General features: G+C 29.7%; 1 protein-coding gene across 1 annotated transcript; it reads right to left on the reverse strand.

The window, feature by feature from the left end:
• Positions 1-1,600: 1,600 nt before the first annotated feature.
• LOC100210023 (tetraspanin-31-B) lies at positions 1,601-18,893 on the reverse strand. The gene is made up of 5 exons (XM_065810824.1): positions 18,652-18,893; positions 12,534-12,701; positions 11,804-12,001; positions 11,406-11,531; positions 1,601-2,049 (listed from the first exon to the last, which is right to left on the reverse strand). Exons 1-5 carry the CDS (start codon positions 18,757-18,759, stop codon positions 1,975-1,977), a joined length of 675 nt encoding a protein of 224 aa, XP_065666896.1. The 5' UTR covers positions 18,760-18,893; the 3' UTR covers positions 1,601-1,974.
• Positions 18,894-20,248: the final 1,355 nt, after the last annotated feature.

Genomic DNA, 20,248 nt, shown 5'->3' on the forward strand with positions numbered 1-20,248 from the left:
ACGCTTCATTCTTAATTGATAGTTTAGATATCGCTCAGCCTCAGTCAGATCTGGGCTTTTGACTAGGACAGAGACCAGAAAGTGAAACGTTACAAACTAAATTTTAAAAAGATGGTGCTTTTTGAAAACTCTCTGGCATTCATTACATAGATGAGCTCGCATTGATTTTTTCTTGAAAAACAGAATTTTTTAATAATGTATTTTGCTAAAAATTATCTCGAATATTGTCAAATAGACTCAAAATTTTAAGTATTGAAGATTTAAAAATCAGGAAAATAATTTTGACTTTTCAATTACACATAGTTTGTTTCTACCAGGGTTCTTTTGAAATTAAACAATTTAATAATTCAGAGACCTACGTAGAAATCATGTTGTGCATAACTTTTCAAGGGTTAAAAATTGTTTTGGAATTAAAATCAAGTGTGTTATTTAAAAATAGCAATTTTTAATTATTTCGCATTTTCAGACATTCTGACCACTATCCACTGAGCGTCAGCGATAAATATAAATACACAAGGCTGGATAATTTTAACAGGAAATGTTTGATTTTGCAAGCAGTTTGTAGCAGTAGGAAAAAATCCAAGTTTTGTAACCACAAAGACGATAAATTCCAACCTTTACAAGAAAGAGTGTCTGGAAAAATATCTTCTACTTTTATACAATCTCTTAATATTTCTGTAAAATTTTGGCCTGATTAAGTGAAATATGTTAAAGCAACTATGAATGGTACCAAGAAAATGCCTAAACCTAAAGATTACAACCCACCAAATTTTCCGCAGATCCGTCCTATAAAATTTTTTTGGGCTTATTTTTAAGTTTTAGTTAAATAATATACAAGGTAAAGTCAACGCAGAGTCTGAGTTGCTCAAAAAGAGGATAAGAATTTGCGATGTTCCCCATAGCAATTTACAAGACTTAATGGGTATTAAGCCAAAAGTTGAAAGGTATTAAGCGAAAAGATCGTAGTCTTGTTCAAAAAGAGATAAAAACTTTTTATTATATCAAATAGATTAATGAGTACCCTACATCTAAAAATAACAATAAATATATATTTCGTAAATTTAACGCTAATAAAGTTGAGTCAATGTTATCGTGGCTATGCTTTGGTATGAATGTGTTGTTGCCTTCTGTGATTGGCAATGATTGTGTGTTGTTGCCATCTGTGACGTGCAGATATTTTATAAAATTAAATTTCAGTCTTGGAGTAAGTCAACGAAGTCACTAAACTCGGTCACTTTTTTTTACCCCTATTTTGGTTCATCATATTAGTCCATTAAAAATTCACGCGAAAAATTTGTTCCGCTCCTATAATAGACCAACCTTACGCAACCTTACACAACCTCACAAGAATAAGTATGTAAAAAAGATTGAGTACATCTTTAGACAAAATGGCCGGGGGTCTTTCAATGCTTTTGCGGATTTGGAACCTGCTACAGGTGCCCCATTTAACCCTTAAAAAATAAATATTTTAATCAGACAATTTTCTTATTTACTTAATTAATAAGTTAAATTTGTAAAATAATAATAATTACTCCAAAAAAAAAACATAGCGGGTTTCCACTTTTATAACACACTTTCATCCATATCTAGTATAAGGGTATAAATGTGTAATTATTCGTTTTTAAAAGTACGATACAAATAAGAAGATAAAATTCTTACATTAAACAATAAATATAAAGCTTTCTGCTGTAAAAATATGCATCAACACCAACAGCAAAATGTTTATGAGTCATAAATCCCTTATAAAAGGCATTATAAATAAATGAAAACTTTACAAGTTTATATACCATTATGTTGGAGCTTTCGCTAAATACACAAAAAAGTAAAAATAAATAGGAAAAAAGGTTCATAAAATGTATGTTTCGTTAAGAAAACACGATAGAAATACGAAAATAGGAAATTATGAATAAGCAAAAGGAAAAACAACAACAGTAACAAATAATAATAAAAAAATACTCTAGAAACCATGAAACATTACAAAAACGCATCTGCATTTTGACGGGGATCTTTTTGATTTCGGTAACGAACAGTTAGATAAACAGCCAAGAGCTAAAAAAAAAAACAATTTTTATAAAACTGAAATTTAATTTTATAAAACTAAAATTAACTTTATAAAACTGAAATTAATTATAAACAGTGATAAATATTTTATAATTACATTTTCACAAAATATTAGTTAATATTTATTTACTGAAATAATGATGAAAGTTTGCAAAAGTAATATTTTAATGAAATAACCAACATCATTATTCATTATATGTTAATATAAATTTCTTTATTAAATAGCAAAGAACGTTTGAGAATTAAACTTAAAAGAGAAGTTACCCAGTGTTGCAACTTTATTAATTCTTTATAAATTTTACTCTCTGGTGACAAATAAACATTTAATAATTTTGACCTCTGTACCTAATCTTAATTTTGAACTGTGTACCTGATCTTAATTTTGAACTCTGTATCTGATATTAATTTTGTAGCTTTTTCTTTGCTCATTTTCCAAAAATGCTTTAAGATCGATCAATAATATGAATGATATCATACTTTGCATCGGCTGATATAAGTGCGTACAACTCCCCCCTCCCAAAAAAAATCTTTAGCTTCTCTTGGGAGCGTATAGCTTAAATTGAACACCCTCCTTATTTTATTAAAACTTTCATCATCTAACTTGTTTCTTAAAACTTCCCGTATACTAATATTCTTATCCCCCTGTTTATTAACCCCCCACTCCGGGTAAACTTTAAAAATAATTAAAAACAAGCAACCTACCACTATAGGAAATAAAGGACACATTGGAAAAATTATAATTAAAATCTATCAACTAGGTTTTAACAAAAATTTCCTCTTCCACTCACATAACCATAGTCAAGCTTCCTCCTCCCTTATTCACATAACCATAATCAAATTTCTTTTTCCCATTATTCACATATTTCACATAACTTCCTCTTAATTGTGCTTATTATTTCCAAGATTGCATTTTTTTTGAGTTGTTTGTAAATAATTAATCAAGCCTTTAAAGTGAAAATTGTTGTAATCAAGCCTCACTGATACCCATGATTTTTTCCTTTTTGTGCAGCAGCTAATCGAAACCCATTTTTTTATTTTTTCGACAAGAATAATTCTCTGGAGAACCAATGCCTTTTTATCATTGGAAGAAAGTGATGCAAAAAAGTATTGTCTGATGCTAAAGTCCATTATTTACTAAATCTTGTATTGTATCTCATAAATTAGGTTCTTAAGACTTTAGCCTTGAGAATATAATCATTATCATTTTTTAATCATTAACACTATTATTAACAAAGAGAAATCTCACATTCTCTCAAAAATCTGATCTTATCAACTCTCTAATGATAAGAACTGTTTGCAAAAATCTTCATCTCTAATTCACCTCTTGAATTTAATGGCAACATTCATCTTGCCAGCCAAAAGAAACAAAGCTGATTTTTTTTAGAAAAACACATCACTCCTGCATTTATGGCTTAATTTATTTCTCTTTTTGAAACTTTTCTCTTGTGGTCCAGTCAATATTCCTGTCACAGTTTTATAAAAGTTTTCTCCAGAACTCATTTTTTTTTCTTTTAACTCAGAACTCATACATTAACTAAAAATTATTAAAAATCTCTAAACTATTAAATAACTGAATCATATTGATATATGATTCATATAAGTTCCATTTTAAAAATATAGAGATCACTATGACCTCTCTAACTATTGCTCAGTCTACCTAGTATTATATCCGATAAGAAAATAATTTACAGTCCTAATTTACAAAAATAAAGATTTAGATGACTAGGACTAGAGGAAACAAACTTAGTCACCAAGCCCCCCCCCCCCCCCGAAAAAAAGTGATTTAACCATGTTAAAATTTCATTGTAATGTTGATAAGTAATTTGACCTGTTAATTAATGCTTTGACTATGTTATGATGATAGTGTCAGTCTATTATTAACAAAGTCTTTAAACCTTTGATTAACAAATCTTTAATCATCTTGAGCCTAACAACCATCCAACAGGTTTGGGTCCTCTCATTTTTCAACTGACTTGTCAACAATGTATAACACAGTTTCACTGTATAGCAGTATAGTACAACTTATTTTCAAACACCTTATTCTTAACTAATTCATTATCAACAAGGCTGCAAGCAACTACTATTAGGTTGGGAGTTACTAGAAAACAAAGAATAGTGTCAAAAAGAACAAGGAAACAGTTGACAGAAGAAATGAAAAATTGAGTCAGAAAAACATGAATCTCCATGGCATTGAAGTGCAGGAAAAATAATGGATAAATAAAAGTTTTTAGAACATAAAGAGAAAGATACAGTAAAAAGAAACCAACTTTGCTGAATAACAAGTCAAGCAAGATTAAGTTTTGGTTGATGGAACTAGAGATGATAGCTTGTTTGAGCAGAAACTATGATAGTGTTTTTAGAAAAGAGAAAATAATGCCATCTTACAACAATCAGAGAGTTGCTCAAGCATGGGACATTTCAGGGCATCATTAGAAGAACCAGCCCAAATATGTCAATTCCATACAGGGATAAATAAGAGATTTCTAAAATTAGAGAATTGATTAAAAAGTAAAAAAAAGGGATACATAATAAAGAGAAGCAACCTTAGCAGATGCTAACTTTGCAAAGGATTTCCATGGTTTCCATGAGAGGTCAGTAGTGAATGATAATCCAAGAAGACATAAAGTAAAGGCATGCAGGAATCTCTCTTGTAGGCCTTGAAGTCTCTCTTGTAAGCCTCACACATTTTATGACTTGCTTCTTTACTTTTTCAATTTTGTTTTTATTCATATATTGATGAATGACAACCCTCTCAGTGAAAGGGTTGCCATTCATCAATATAGGAATGTTAACAATATTGCAATAGTTGTTTATATTAAATGAGTTTTGTTAAAAAATTAAAATTCACAAACCACTGCAAGTCTACTGCGGTATTCATTCACCTGTAAGTTACTTTATGTATGTTTGTGTTCTGTCTGTTCTTTGGCACGGTATCGATTCACCTGTAAGTTAATCCATATATGTATGTTTGTGTTATGTCTGAACCTCTAGCACGGTGTTTACTTAACCGTAACTTACTTTACGTATGTTTGTGTTCTGTTTATGTCTCTGATGTAGTGTGAGCTCAGTAACTAACTAGTGAATCCAACTATAAAACCAACACTTACCTTAGTCTCTAGTATTTTTTGGTATAATGTTTTTCTTAATGCATTTCCGAAATATCTTGCCTAATGTTTAAAAGTACCACTTAAAAAATCCCCTGCCTTGGGGCTCTTGGTTGAGTAAAGGCTAGAGATGGTGTCTCGATAAAAGTATTCATCTTGGGCAAATGTTAACTGCATCCAGCTACTGTCTTGTAGAAGGCCTCCTAGGCAAAGACTCAAGGGGTAAGCAGAATAATTTTGCTAATCAGCCTCAAACTCCTTTTTCATCTATTAGACTGGCATAGATGTAAACCTGTGTTGTTTCCTGCCTAGGACGATGAATGCTGGATCTTCTTGACTCTATTCATAGATTTTTGTTTGTGTCTCCTTGATAGATCTCAGAGAGGCTGAGTCCATCAACAGCTGTAAAATATCAGAGTATTAACATGTTGCGCATGAATGAAGTCCCTGTAAATGCTTTTGGTGCACATTGTCATTGACTGTACAAAATAAAAATAGATTTATGCTACTGTCAACGGCTAACAATATTTAACTAAAGAAAATCATCTACTAAAATATTTGTGTATCATTTTCATCAACTGCATTTTATTATCAAATTTTGACTTAAATATTAATAAAAAATACATTTTATTAGCCATTCAAAGAGGTAATTGATGATAGGACTAGTCTAGCCACATAAAAAAAGTGGTAGGAATATTTTGCGTATATCTCACAATAGACATACTTATGTTATTAATGTGCTTAGGTAATTAGTTAAGTTTAGACGCTTAACACAAATTAAAGAGATAACTTGTTTTCTTATAGGAAAAATGATTTTACATTCAAACTTTTATTTTCTTCAAAATTAATTAACAGGGTGAGGGCACTAATAAGTTGCAGATAGTCTGGAATAAAATTTAATTAAAAATTAAAAAAACTTAATAAAGAAAAAAATTAATAAATCTCATGACATTGTATTATTAATGTCGCCATTTTTCCTCAAGCAAGCTATCATCACTTGTTCCATCAAAAGTCAATTATGCATGAATCATTATTCTACTAAGTCATATCTTCTTATATGTTCTCATATGTTCTTTTGTGCAAAAAAATCTTTGATTCATATGGTTTTCCTTGTACACAATGCTTTGGAATTCTATGGCATTTTCATGTTTTCCTGACTTATGACTTATAGCATTTTAAGTCTCCACTTTTTTGTTCTTTAACTCTCTCTGTTTTTTGTTAACTTGATTAGTGCAACTTGATTGGTTGCTTGCAGATTGGCTAATAAATTTTGTTTTATTAAACTTAAGTTAAATTTTTTTAAGATTAATTGTTATATGCATACTGTTATATACAACTGTTATATACAATAATTGTTAAAGTTATTTTGGTATTAATCTCCAACTATAAAATAATAAACAATTTATTAACTTATTATCTAATAGTCACAACAAATAAAGTTAAAAAACAAAGAACCATTATTTTAACTAAACAAGTTAATCAAGAGCCTCTTAGTTAATGAGCAGTCTAGCTGTTAAGCTTGCTGCTCCTCTTTCCCATCGTCATAAATATCTTCCTCTTTTCTACAAACACTATCATGGTTGCTTCTTAAAGGAGCTATCATTTTTAATTTCATCAACTAAAACTCATTCTTACTTGATTTATTGTTCAGCAAAGTTTCATTCATTAATTGTATCTGTCCCTGCATGCTTTAAAAACTTTTATTTGTTTAGTTTTCTTTCCTGCACTTCAACGCTTTGGAACTCTCTTACATCTTCATGTTTTCCTGACTCATACAACCTACAACTTTTTAAGTCTTCTGTCAACCATTTACTTGTTCTATAACTCTAATAATTTTATAACTCTTTATTTTTTCTAGTAATTCCCAACTTAATAGTAGTTGTTTGCAGCCTTGTTGGGAGTGAATAAGAATTAAAAAAAAACTTTTTCATAAAAAAATATGGGTCCCTTATCTACCACTCTGGACAAATTGATTTTAAGTCACAAATTGATTTTAAGTAATCTTCATAATTTTTAACTGTGATTTTGTCTCAAGAACAATGCGGTATTTTTGATGTCCTGCTTCAAGATGTAATAAAGAGTTAAATTTTTTAATATTTCTTCATCTAATACTGAGTTCAACAACAAATGAAGTAATGATACATGTTATTACTAAAGATGTATTTATAAATGCTACATTAAAAGATTTGTACAAGAAAGTTGCTCATATGCAAACAGCATTTCACTGTAGCGATTGGTAAAGTCTATATATGAGTGTACTACTGACAAAGTTTCTATATATGAGAGCACTACTTTTTTTTTCTTTTTTTAAACATCTTTACTTCCCACAAGACTGCAAGCAACCACTAATTAGAGTTGGAAGCTACTGGAAGAGAAAAGATTAAGATTGTAGAGCAAGATAACAATTGACAGACAACTTAAAGGATTGCAAATTATATAAATTAGGAAAGCAAGATAAAGGAAGCGAATTCCAAAGAACTGATGTTCGCGGAAAAAAACTAGAAAAATAAGAATATTTGGTAATTGAATGATGAGTAACACGAGAATGAACTTTAGTAGATGGCACAAGAGACACTACCTCTTTAGAGCAGTGCCCATTATATCTGTAGAAAAGAGAAAAAGAAGCAACATTACGACGATGTGATAATGTTTGGAGGTTGGCTGCAAGAGCAGGTCCAACTATGTTTACAATGCATTTTTGCACCTTGTCTAGAAGAGAAAGGACTTCATAAGAAGATCTGCCCCAGATATGGCAACAGTATTCCATACAAGGCCGGATTTGAGATTAATAGAGATAGGGAACAGAATCCAGAGTAAGAAAGTGTCGAGCTCCATGAAGAGATTGCAGATGCTTATTTTGGAACAGATTTGATATATGGTTTCCAAAAAAGAATGGAAGTAAGAGTTAAACCTAGGAGATGAAGGGTAGATGACTCATCGAGTACATTACCGCTCATAAATATAAGAAGATCTAAGTTATTACAATAACGATTGGCTGAAAAAAATTGAGTTTTATCTGAATTAAAGTTCACCAGCCACTGTGAGCCCCATGCTGTAGCAGAAGTGAGATCCTTTTCAAGCTCAAATGCCCCCTCCAAGCAATCAGAGAGTGTTGGCTTCTTATCATGACAAGAATAAATTGTAGTATCATCAGCAAACAATGCCACCTTAAATGTGAGAATATCTGGAAGATCATTCATGTAAATTAAAAAGAGTATAGGACCAAAATCGAACCTTGAGGAACCCCTGAAGTTACAGAATAAGAAGAAGAGTGCTGTCCATCGAGGACAACTTTTATACTACGATTAAAAAGGAAGGATTCAATAATCTTAAAGATGTTACCAGATACACCGTAAGAACAAAGCTTATGGAGAAGACCAGCATGCCAAACTTTATCAAAAGCTTTAGAAATGTCAAGAGCGATGGCCTTAACTTCTCCACCTTTATCTAATGCACGATAAAACCTGCCAGTTATTACTGTTAGCAAATCAGCTGTAGAATGAGAAGATCCAAATCCATATTGATGGTCAGAAAGTAAGTTATTAGATTCAAGATGGGAAATCAAGTGTTTGTTAATTAAAGATTCAAAAACTTTGCTTATGATAGGAAGAAGACTTATGGGACGGTAGTTAGACAAATCAGATCGCTCTCCAGAATTTTTGAAGATAGGAATAACAGATGCCGCTTTCCAGCAGACTGGAAAACAAGACTCTGATAAGCATTTGTTGAATAGTTTTGAGAGTATAGACGACAGCTCCGGAGAACACTTCTGCAAGACAATAACAGGTATGTTGTCCACAAGCTGTAGAAGAGTCTAGGCAGGAAATCACTTTAGATACAGAATCTGGAGTGATATGAATGTCAAGTAATGGATCAACCTATTTGTTGGCAATATCAGGTAGAACGCAACTAGTGGAATTAAGAGATGATATTGATGAAAAGTTTTTAGCAAACAATTCAGCTTTGTCTTTAGGTGAGGTGACAAAGTCTGAACCATACAAGAGAGGTGGAATTAAAGATTTTCCCTTATTATTAATACTATTAAAGATTCTCCAGAAGTCACAAGAGCCTAATTTTTGAGATGAGATACGAGATTTCATGACCTGAGAATAGCGGGCTTTGGCGTTAGACAAAACCTTTTTACAATGGTTGCAAGCAGTAATAAACAGACGTCTGTTTTCTGGAGAATTGTTTTGCTGATAGATATGGAAGTAACGGTTTCGATTGGCAATTGCAGCAGCACAATGTGAGGAAAACCATGGAGAAGAGTGAGGCTTGACCTGGAATTGTTGAGAGGGAACAAAAGATTCCATGCCTGCCTGAATCCACAAAGTTATGTAAGAAGTACATTTATCAACAGGAAGATGAAAGATTTCTACCCAAGGGCCATCATGAAGAAAATCACAGAAGGAGTCCTAGTCAGCTTTAAGGTAGTTGTAAGAGGTACGATGATAGGGGGTTGATGAAGAAGAAGGAGATAATAGTTTTAGAGAGATCAAACTGTGATCAGAAGCACTTAAGGGTGAATAGGGAGAAATTGAGCACTGACTAGGATCAGAAACAAGACATAAGTCAAGTAGAAAAGGTAAATGATTCGGGTTGTCTGGAAAGCGAGTTGGAAAGTTGACTGCTTGAGTTGAAGATTGAGTAAGGCAAAAGTTGTGGGCCTTAACCCCAGCAGAGTCAACGACACTAGAGCCAAGCCATTCAGTGTGATGAGCATTAAACTCACCAACAACAACGATATTGGTTGATGGATTAAGAGAGGGGGATTGATCAATTTGATCAGAAATAACATCAAAAAGAGTGCAGTCTTGAGATGAAGGAGAACAATATAGAACAAAGAGAAAGGCGATAGAGTAAAGCGGTGCTAAACGAAAGCACATAAAAGATTAGTCTGTGGATTTAAACCTAATTTCCTGACAAATGGGTGAATTCTTACAAATGTAAATGCCCAGGCCAAGCATGTGACTATTGAAATCTTTACGAATTAAAGGTAGATAACCATCAACACTAAGATCACAGATCACATCAACACTAAGATCATATTGACAAAGTTTCTATATATGAGTGAACTATTGGAACATATCTTGTATTCTAGTATTATATCCAGTATCAAGTGATGTGTGAAATTATCTTTTTTCAAACTTTTGTAATTAGTTGCAGGTTGGTACTTACAGGTTGGTACAAAAGTTGGCACTTACAAATTGGTACAGAGGAGAGCAATAGCGTTTGGCATCCCACAAATTTAGTAATAACCAATGTATCACTCTAACAACTCTTATTTCTGCATAATCCACAAAAATCCAGACATTCCTTTGTCAATTGCTCTAATACCGCACAATCTCAAACTAATTTCCCCCTAACATGGATCAGCCATCTTAAGGAGAAAACTTATGAAGTTAAATGTTAAACCTCTGATGCCCAGGCACAAAAAATAGAATTTTAGAAAAAAATATTAAATTACAGATCAGAGAAAACACCACCAAAGATTTTCCAACTTCTTCAGTCAGAAAGGTATGTTATGCTTCTTCAACAATATTGCCAGAGACAACTAATACCATTTGTAAGCCATGTGAATGGTGCCTATTATTAAACAGTTGAGGCTTTGAGGTTCAATTTTAAATGTTGTTTTATTAACTCAACTACTTGATCATTGTGTTGTATATGTTGAGCATTGTGTTGTATATTTTTTTTTTTTTTTTACAAATTTGTTCCAACAAAGCTGCAAGCAATAACAAATTAAGTTAGGAATTACAAAAAACAAAAGAGCAGTGCTAAAGAACAAAAAAGTGATGTGTAAAGGAATTCTTTTGTTAAACCATCTGAACTAAACTCAAGTTTGTGTCTTGACTTTTTGTGTCTTTTAACTCCTTTAATGATTTTAGAAACTTTTTTACATTGAAAACCTAGCGCTTCACTTTAAATTTCAAAAACTTTTTATTTACTTCCTTGTTAAAATCAAAGACTTGACTTCAAAAACTACCATTAAACAATATATACATAGTGCTTAGATTAATAAACCCTAAAATTTCTACTTTATTATTTGCCATAAAAGAGTATTTTCAGGATGAGCAAGTCACATAAATCTATTTCAACTGAAAAGTCAAAGTTGTTATATAAATGTTAACTCATAACATTTACTTTCATTTTATATTTTTTTTTTCTTGAAACATTTTAACCAACATTTTAAGAAGTTAATACTTTTTATGTATTCAGTTTAAGTATTGAATCACATACTAATGAGAAAGAGAAAAATAATCCAACTCCACCAGACACAGTAAGAGCTTTATCCAGTAGTTCCTGGTATTCTTCATAACAAGCAGGGCAACTAACATTGCTGCCATGCTTATTACAAGCATCAATCTAAACAAAAAAATATTAATAAGTAAAAATAATTCCTATACTTAATTCGAACTTCATTCAATATCTTAATTAGAAACAACATTTGAAGACATATTTTAGCACAAAAAAGTACAAAATATCAAAAAATATTATTTACTTTGTTGTTATATTATTTATGTACAAAAAAGTACAAAAATATCAAAAAATATTATTTATTTTAAATTTAAAATTTATACATAATAACAAAATACAAAAAAAAAAATAGTAACAAAAAGAACAAATTAAACAATTACATAGCTGCATTCATTAACATCTCTTCCTTTTGTAGTAAGTCCACAGCAGCCTAGTTTTTTTTCTACAACCAGTCGCTGGCTTTCACTCATATTCCATGCTGTGTCAATAAGAATCTTTTGCTGCTCTTGAGTAACTGCTAAAGCCGCAACAGAGAAAGCAATAAGGAATATAAACATCAGGCTCATAACCACCATGTACTGATCAAAATGTCAAGGGTTAACAAAACAAAAATTGTAGTAACAGAAATAAAAATAATTTCATTTAGAAATCAGTGCTGGTGAGCCATGAACAATTTTTACACTTACCGGTGCATATATTAAAAATTGCACTCATAACTTTAAAGTTAGCAATAAAATATTTATAGATACTTTCTCTAAATAACAGATTAGTATTTTTAAATATATCAGTTATTTGGAGAACTAATCTAAAACTATAGTAAGCCTAGAAATAAATGAATACTAAGATAACATTGAAAGAAAATTTTATAAAAAATATGACAAAAATAAATTAGTGAATCTTTGGAGAAAAAGTCTTTGTTTTTTTCTTTCTACATTAGGTATCAACTAGAAATAAAAACAAAAACATTCATACAAACATAAATGTTAAAGTAATAAACTATAATTTATGTTAATTATGTTTTATTAATGTTTATTGATTTTTTAAATGCTCATTGCTTTTCTTTACTTCATTTACCTAACATTTGAATAAAAATCTCTATGGAAAAGATACAAAAAACAATAGTACTTGGTTATGTCTAATTGCTCCAACAAGTCCAAGGACTGCAATTAAAAGAATAAATACACCACATGCTATCACTCCAGTTAAAGCTGGAACAGATACAAGGAAAGCAGTTTTTTTTCCATATGCTGCAATGCCAATCAATACTAATCCTAAAAACTGAAATAAAGATTTTAATTAATAAACTCAAAATCATAATTAGTAAACTCAAAACCATTATATGTATTTTTTCATTAACCCTGGCTTAATTTAATTGACAGAACATTATTTGGTGATATTTGAATTCATTGAAGTGCACATCAATTTTTTTTGTGAATGTTTCTTGAATTATTTAATCCAAAGTTTAGAGGGGTTAAATTTAACTAACTTTAGAAAATTAACTTTAATAGGAGTTTTCTCTATACAACTCAACTACATAAGTAGAAATTAAAATATCTATAGAGAAAATATTTTCTACAAATATTTTTATTTTTGAAAACTAGGTATTGAACACCTTTTTTTTTTGAATACCTAGCTTCAGCGAGGACTTTAATAAACAAGACTGCACTATGGAGAAACATGATAGGGGTTGAACTCAGTAGCTCTTGCTTATGAAATAAGTGTCATTTAACAATCCACATAAAACATCATAAGATGAATAGATTGGCATATCTCTTTCTAGATGTTGTGGCATCTCTTACAGATCTGCATTAGTAAATAAAGTCTAATTAGGCCTATAAATTTAACCTTTTTCAAATCTGGCCCTGGGTAAATAATTTAATTGCATTGGGGTTACTAATCCAAGCTAGTGATTTTCTGAACCGCAAATTCAAAATGTATTTCGTGGGAATTTCCGATGAAAAATTAATTAAATAAACACAAGAGCACCAGCTGCAACTAAATTTTAATAACAAAACAACATTTGCTATTTTATTTCAAATTTGTATGTATATACAAAATTTGTATTTGCATGTGTATACAAAATTTGTATGTACATATATAAAAAAAAATTAATTTTCTTTGAATAAGTAAACATTTTTTGAGCTTATTTGATTAGGAAATAACTTTTTAAAATTGTGAGACAGTCTAGAAATGAATCACTTAGTGACAATCTTTTTTGTGCAGAAATTAGACGACAATGAAAACTCTCACTTTCTATTGAGGTTGGTTGTATACAAGTTAGAGCATCTAGCAGCTTAAATTATTTGTAATATTTTTTCATATTCTCATTCATTTAAAATTCTTTTTTGAGATCTTTTTTAGAATCTTTATTTTTAACACACTTGTTAGGTTTATACGCTGCATTAATAGTTATTGCCAATCTGTCTTTATTTTTTTTAACTATTAAACAATCGTTTTCTTTAGAGGATTCACTTTTAATTCGAAAAAAACATCTTCAATGAATAATCTATTAAATAAGCCATTCATATAACAAATAATTGCAACTTTTGATGATGAAGGTAGCACAGGAGTTGCAGTTGAATACAAATTGAGCATTTGAGGCATTTAATCAAAGTCACAAGATCTTGGTTTCTTCATTCTTTAACATGAATAAACAGAGCTTGTAACATATCCTTTGAAATTGCACCATTATTATCACACATAGAATTTGCATCATGTTTACTTGATGCCTCAACAGCTATTTTGCTTGGTTGAAGAGCATTCAAAACCTTTTTGAAAACTGAAACATAAATATCGCTAAACAGCTCTAAGGAATTCTTTTTTCAATGAGTCCATCACTTTTAGAAATCTTTCAACCATTGTCTCAATCCTGTTCCATCTGGTCTGGAAATCTAGCAGTAACCTAAGTTCAATTCTGTGCTCTACTTTTACATGGTCTTGTAAAATTTCTTTTTGGCAAAAGTTTAAAGAAAACTTTATTTTTCTAATCATTTGTAAAGTCATATTTATATCATCACTTTTTTTTATCAAATTTATATCACCGCTTTCACATAAAAAAGGGTTCGAAATCGTTTTGTCACTTTCAGACTCAAAAGAGTTGTCACTGGAAAAACTAGAATCATTTCCTAAACAATCAAAGTGACAAACTTTGCGAATTTCATTTCTTGAATAATAAAATTAATTATAAAATTAAAAGAGTAACTAGTGTTTTGTATTTCAAATAATGACTTTATATGTTTGGTTTGAACCACGTTTTACAAGCCACTAGTCCTTCCAGTCCGTGTGACCCGCTACACGGGTCATAACATTTGTTAGTTAATGTGCCTTTGCTAAAAAGCTATGATTTTTACATTTTTTGATATTATAAACGACATCTAATGCTAGATTATACACATTTTATAGCTTAATATATTTTTATTTTGAATGAATAATCATAATCAAATGAATGAATAATCATAATCAAATGAATGAATAATCATAATCAAATGAATGAATAATAAAATGTATACACAAGTAATTCTTTGATTTAAATTTTTCCAAGGAAATTATGATAATTTTCCCAGTTAACAGGAAATGTGAAATATACAAAATTCATGGAAAGAACTCTCTAGCCTTAATAGTATTTAAATTCCTTTTAAATAAAAATGCTGTTATAATTATAACAAATATGCTATTGCTAATTAACAAAATAAATAAGTTAAGTTTTAGTAAACTTAACTTATTTACTTTATTTATTTAATTGAGGTAAGAGCTTTTGTTCTTGAAATATCAAAGACTTTCAAAAGTTTAGCATGCTGTTCTTTTTTTTTTTTAATTCCAATTCACTCCCAACAAGGCTGAGAGCAACCACTACTAAGTTAGAAATTACAAGAGAAAAAAAAGAATAGAGTTAAAGAGCAAGGAAACGGCTGACAGAACACTTGAAAAGCTGAAGGTTGTAGAAGGCAGGTAAACTTGAAGATGGGTGAGAGTTATAAAGGGTTGAAGTGACAGCAGGGAACAGATACAGTAAACGAATGAGACTTTGCTGAATGACGAGTCAAGCAAGAATGAGTTTTGCTAGAAGAAAAAAAAAAGAGATATCCATAGAGGGGCAAATAAAATTTGCCCCTCTATGGATATCTCTTTTTAGATTTGTAAATGTAGAGAATAGAATCAGGAGTAAGAAAATGGAGAGCACAATAAATAAAAGCAACCTTAGCAGATGCTAATTTAGCAATCAATTCTATATATGGTTTCCATGAGAGCTCAGTAGTCAACGATAATCCAAGAAGACATAAAGGAGAAGACTCAGTGAGGAGAATGCCATTTTCTATAAGGTCTCTTTATATGGTACACCTTCAAAAGTTTTTAAAACTGTTGACTCATTCCTTAAAATTATTAAAGTCATTTTGAATAGAAAAGATTTTTTTAAATTTGGACTTAAGAACAGTTCTCTTCATGGTAAACCAGATTTCTTTTTCTTCCAATGCTTATTTCTTTTCTTTTACATATTTTAAATGGTAAAATAAAATTTTAATATGAAAAATTAAATTTTAAAACTAAAAAATAATACACAAAAAAAAAAGCTCAAAATGTTTTAACATATTTATTATTAAAGAAACACAGAAAACACAGAAAAAAAAATTTAATATTTTAAACTAAATGTAAACAATAATTAATAAATAATAAATGAAATATTTAATGTATTATTTTATAATTAGATATGTTTTAAAATAAACAAACTAATTTTATTTATATTTAAAAGTTTAAAAATTTAATAAACTTTTATTATTTCTCTCCTTCGTTTCCAGTTTCTGGAGTAGCACAAGGTTTTATCTTGAATCCTGTGTTCATCAACATTAATGTTCCTTCCTGATAAACTTACTTTTCTGATGGCTCGTCTTCTAAGTGATTTACTTAAGACAGCTCATCTTTATTGTGATTGCCCTTTTGCAACAGCTTGAGGTTGTAACTTCTGTAACAGCATGAGAGGTTGGGAGTAGCTAGTAACTTTTAACCCAAACAAAACTCATGAATGGCAACACTCTTTTTTTTTAGAGACAGATGTAGTTTTTATTAACAGTGGTATTACAGTCTAAAAAGCACTTTTCTTTTTTTTTCCTAATTTTATTTGTAACTCCAAAACTCTTTTTATTGTAACTGTTCCTTTGTGCTCAAAAACCATAATTTAAAAATTAATCAATTTTTTTCCCTCAAACATTGGTGTTTTGGAATTTGTTCCTTGTTTTTATACTTTCCTGAATCATTACAATTTTTGAAAACTTTTGTCATTTTCTTGCTTTTTAATTCTCTTTGCTTTCTGTTCACTCCTGATTTAAATAGTGGTTGCTTGGAGTCTTGTTGATTGTGAAAAAACCTATGAGCATTTGCAATTGTTTTAAGTATGTTACTACCAAAAAAATAATTAACAAAATAAAATTGATGCATCAGATCAATCTGTCTTTCCTGTATCCCATGGAACTATTATTTCAATTTTAAGCAGATAACACAATTTTAGGGTGAAAAAAGAGAAAAATTGGAATTAGAAAAGCAAAATGGAATGTTGTAGTAAGATAAAAAAAAGGTTTGAATCAGTTAGGAAATATGATTGGATCAATAGTTAAAGCTAAAATGGAATCAAGGGCAAGATTTTGATCTTGAAGATCAGAGAACTATATCGAATTCCAAAATCAAGAGGTGGATTGTTGATGATTTGATTGATTAAAATGAAAATGTACAGAACATGTGTCTAGTTTGTTGTGATGCATGGCAGTGAAATAAAAATTACATATGTTGATGATATGCGACATCTGGAGAAAATGAAAATCCGGTAGATTTTGGGTGATAGTCCTAAAAACACAAAATCAAGTTGTGAGAATAGATAGAGGTTGGAAATAATAGTAATAACAGAATTTAAAGATGATTTAGCATCAAAATTTTTATTAAGAAAATTAAAGGCACAATTAGGAAAACTGGAAAGAGTGCCTTAAGGTTGAAATTAATAAGAGTTGTACAAAATTGAAAGAAAAGTGACATAACTGTCAAACAATGGCATTTTTATGCAGGATAGTGCTCTTTGCCACAAATCAAAATCTGTCATGAGTTTTTAGCTGACAACAAAGTACACACTCCAGATTTGCCTAGCAATTCATCAGACATGAATTCGATAGATCACTTAGGGTAAACTCAGCCAGTTAAAATCAACAACAATGAAGCAGATAATTGAAAGAGCCATTAGTGTGTTTCTTAGGGATTAAGGAATGATTGCTTATGGTAAAAAGCTAGACACAAGCATGCCAAACCATATTTGTAAATAACTTGAAGTAATGGGAAGTTTTACCTATAATTAATTAATTTTATTGACAATAACAATTGTGCTAATTACAATTTTTTCATGTTAATTTTATCTTTTTTATATACAACACTTGATAAAATAAAATGTTTATTAACACATTAGAGCTAGGATAAATTTTGATTAGAATTTTGACAAGCAAGGCTACTTAACAAAAACTTGTTGAGCATGGTAACACCAGGATGTGATAGGATCTTCACACTAATTAGTAGGATGTTGTTCCATCTCTAGATTTGATGCTTTGTATACAGAAGAAATATACTACATATGACATTTTGGTACATTTCAGTTTTTTTTAATGCAATCAAAGTGTTTGATTTGTTTGAAATAGTATGTTTAATATTTGTTTGAACTAGTAGATTAAGTATGTTTAATATTTTTCAGTAGATTAACTTTTTACACAAATACCTGATAAATAAAGTAATAATTTCTTATTTTTTCTGCTTTATATTTGTCAACTATAAAAAATATAAATGTTTAACCGACCATAATAATTAAATAACCTAAACAAAAAAGTCTAGACTATTAATCTAAAAAAATAGTCTAGATGATTCATATGAAGTAAGAATCGCAAAGATTCTTACTTTTAATGAACCATCAAAATTCACACCACTCACGAAAACGTTTAACAATACTAAAGAAAATTTTAATCTATAAAGGTTAAGTATCCAATAAAAAGGTTAAGTATCCAATAAAAAAAATTGTAAATGCATATGTAAATATATAACCTATCATTTTATAGATTGTATATAAGATATGTATTATGTATTTTATACATAATAAGTATATAATTCAATATATCTTATATATTTAAGTATATACTCATTATGTTTCAATATATTATTATCAAATCATATAATAATAATCATAATAATAAAAGATTACTTAACTTACTATAAACAATGTATTTATTGCAGCTAACGTGTTTCTTGAGCATGTATAAGCGCAAGACTTAACTGCTTTTCTACCCCTAACAAATTTCGAGGATTTCATTCGTGGCATTTTTATTTTATATCTTTAATCATTAAAAACTATGAATTTATAAACAAGAAAATATTTACTATCGTCGCTCCACCGTTGAAAGTTTCAACGTCAAGTCAAATTGAAATGTTTTGTTTCAAAGCTGACCTAAGCTGACGACGAATATGGTCTTGTAAAAGATCTTTAAAACTATTAATTTTTAATTATTTGATGTTTTTTAAATTAAATTACATTTTTGTCCGTTGATTATTTTTTAATTTTTAAAAATAAGGGATAGTACGATCCTTTTTTTAGGTTTTTAACGCTTTAATAAATACCGCCCCTCCTCTACTACTGATGTTTTGTGGGTTTTTTTAAAAGTGCTTCTAGAAATCCTTACGGTCTTATACCCGAGTACCGCGGAAGAGTATTTAAATAGGAAGTTCGCGCCTCCTCCTTTACCAATGGTCGTTATTAGGCTAGAACTGGCAGCGAATCACTGCGCCACGGCTGCACGACGTTTATTACTTTTTGTTATTGTTGTTGTTGTTGTTTTTGTTGTTGTTGTTGTTGTTGTTGTTGTTGTTGTTGTTGCTGTTATTGTTGTTGTTGTTCTTTAATCAATACAGAAGTATTATAAATATATATAAAGAAGTCTTTACTGAGTATAGCATATAATAATAATCCACAATTGTTTTTATATACAAAAACGAGTCATCATTATTTAAAGAACGCGGTCTTGTCATCAAGAAACCGCTTTACATGCATTTTGTATACTATCTTATGCTATCAATAAGTTCATATTTATAAACTTAATAATGTCCTCAGTTTATTGTCATTTTGAATAGCATAAAGATAAAAAGAATCCAAGAAAAATAAAAAGAATGCGAAAAAAAAAACAATGAATTTGCTTATCTTAATTTTTATTTAGATACACATAAATATGTGTATCTAAATAAAAATTATGTACCAACATATTTAAATATGTTGGTACATAATTTTACTATATTGAGAATATAGTTCACACACGTATAAAGAAACATGATAAATGTAGGCAGAACTTTCCTATCTATATTTTTTATAATTAGATATTATTTAAAGGTTATTTAGTTTTCATTGATTTTACTCATTATTTTTTTGATTAATAAAAGAGCATAAAATTATCTGTGTTAAAGATGAGATTTTAATAATATTTTTCAAGAACTCAGATTATTCGATTTTGTAAATTTAATATTTTTGGATATTATTTTGTTGTGCAGATAAGGATCACGATATTAAAAATGAGAGCTGAGAAAGATTTGTTTTTTTTATATGGTAATTTAAGTTTCCTTCTCCTCTTGTGTCATATCTATTTTTGCTATTATAAATTTTTTTTTGAGAAAAGCAGTGGAAGAAGTCCAAGTTTGTATTTTATCATAAACATCAAAGTTTGAAATATTTTAATTTGATAGATAATTTAATGTTTATAAGTGTTTTAAAAGTAGCTCAGCGTGTGAAAATTTATTTTTATTATAAACTCTTCTTGCAGCAT

Source organism: Hydra vulgaris, chromosome 11 (genome assembly GCF_038396675.1).
Source record: "Hydra vulgaris chromosome 11, alternate assembly HydraT2T_AEP".
In the NCBI taxonomy this organism is placed as follows: domain Eukaryota; kingdom Metazoa; phylum Cnidaria; class Hydrozoa; order Anthoathecata; family Hydridae; genus Hydra; species Hydra vulgaris.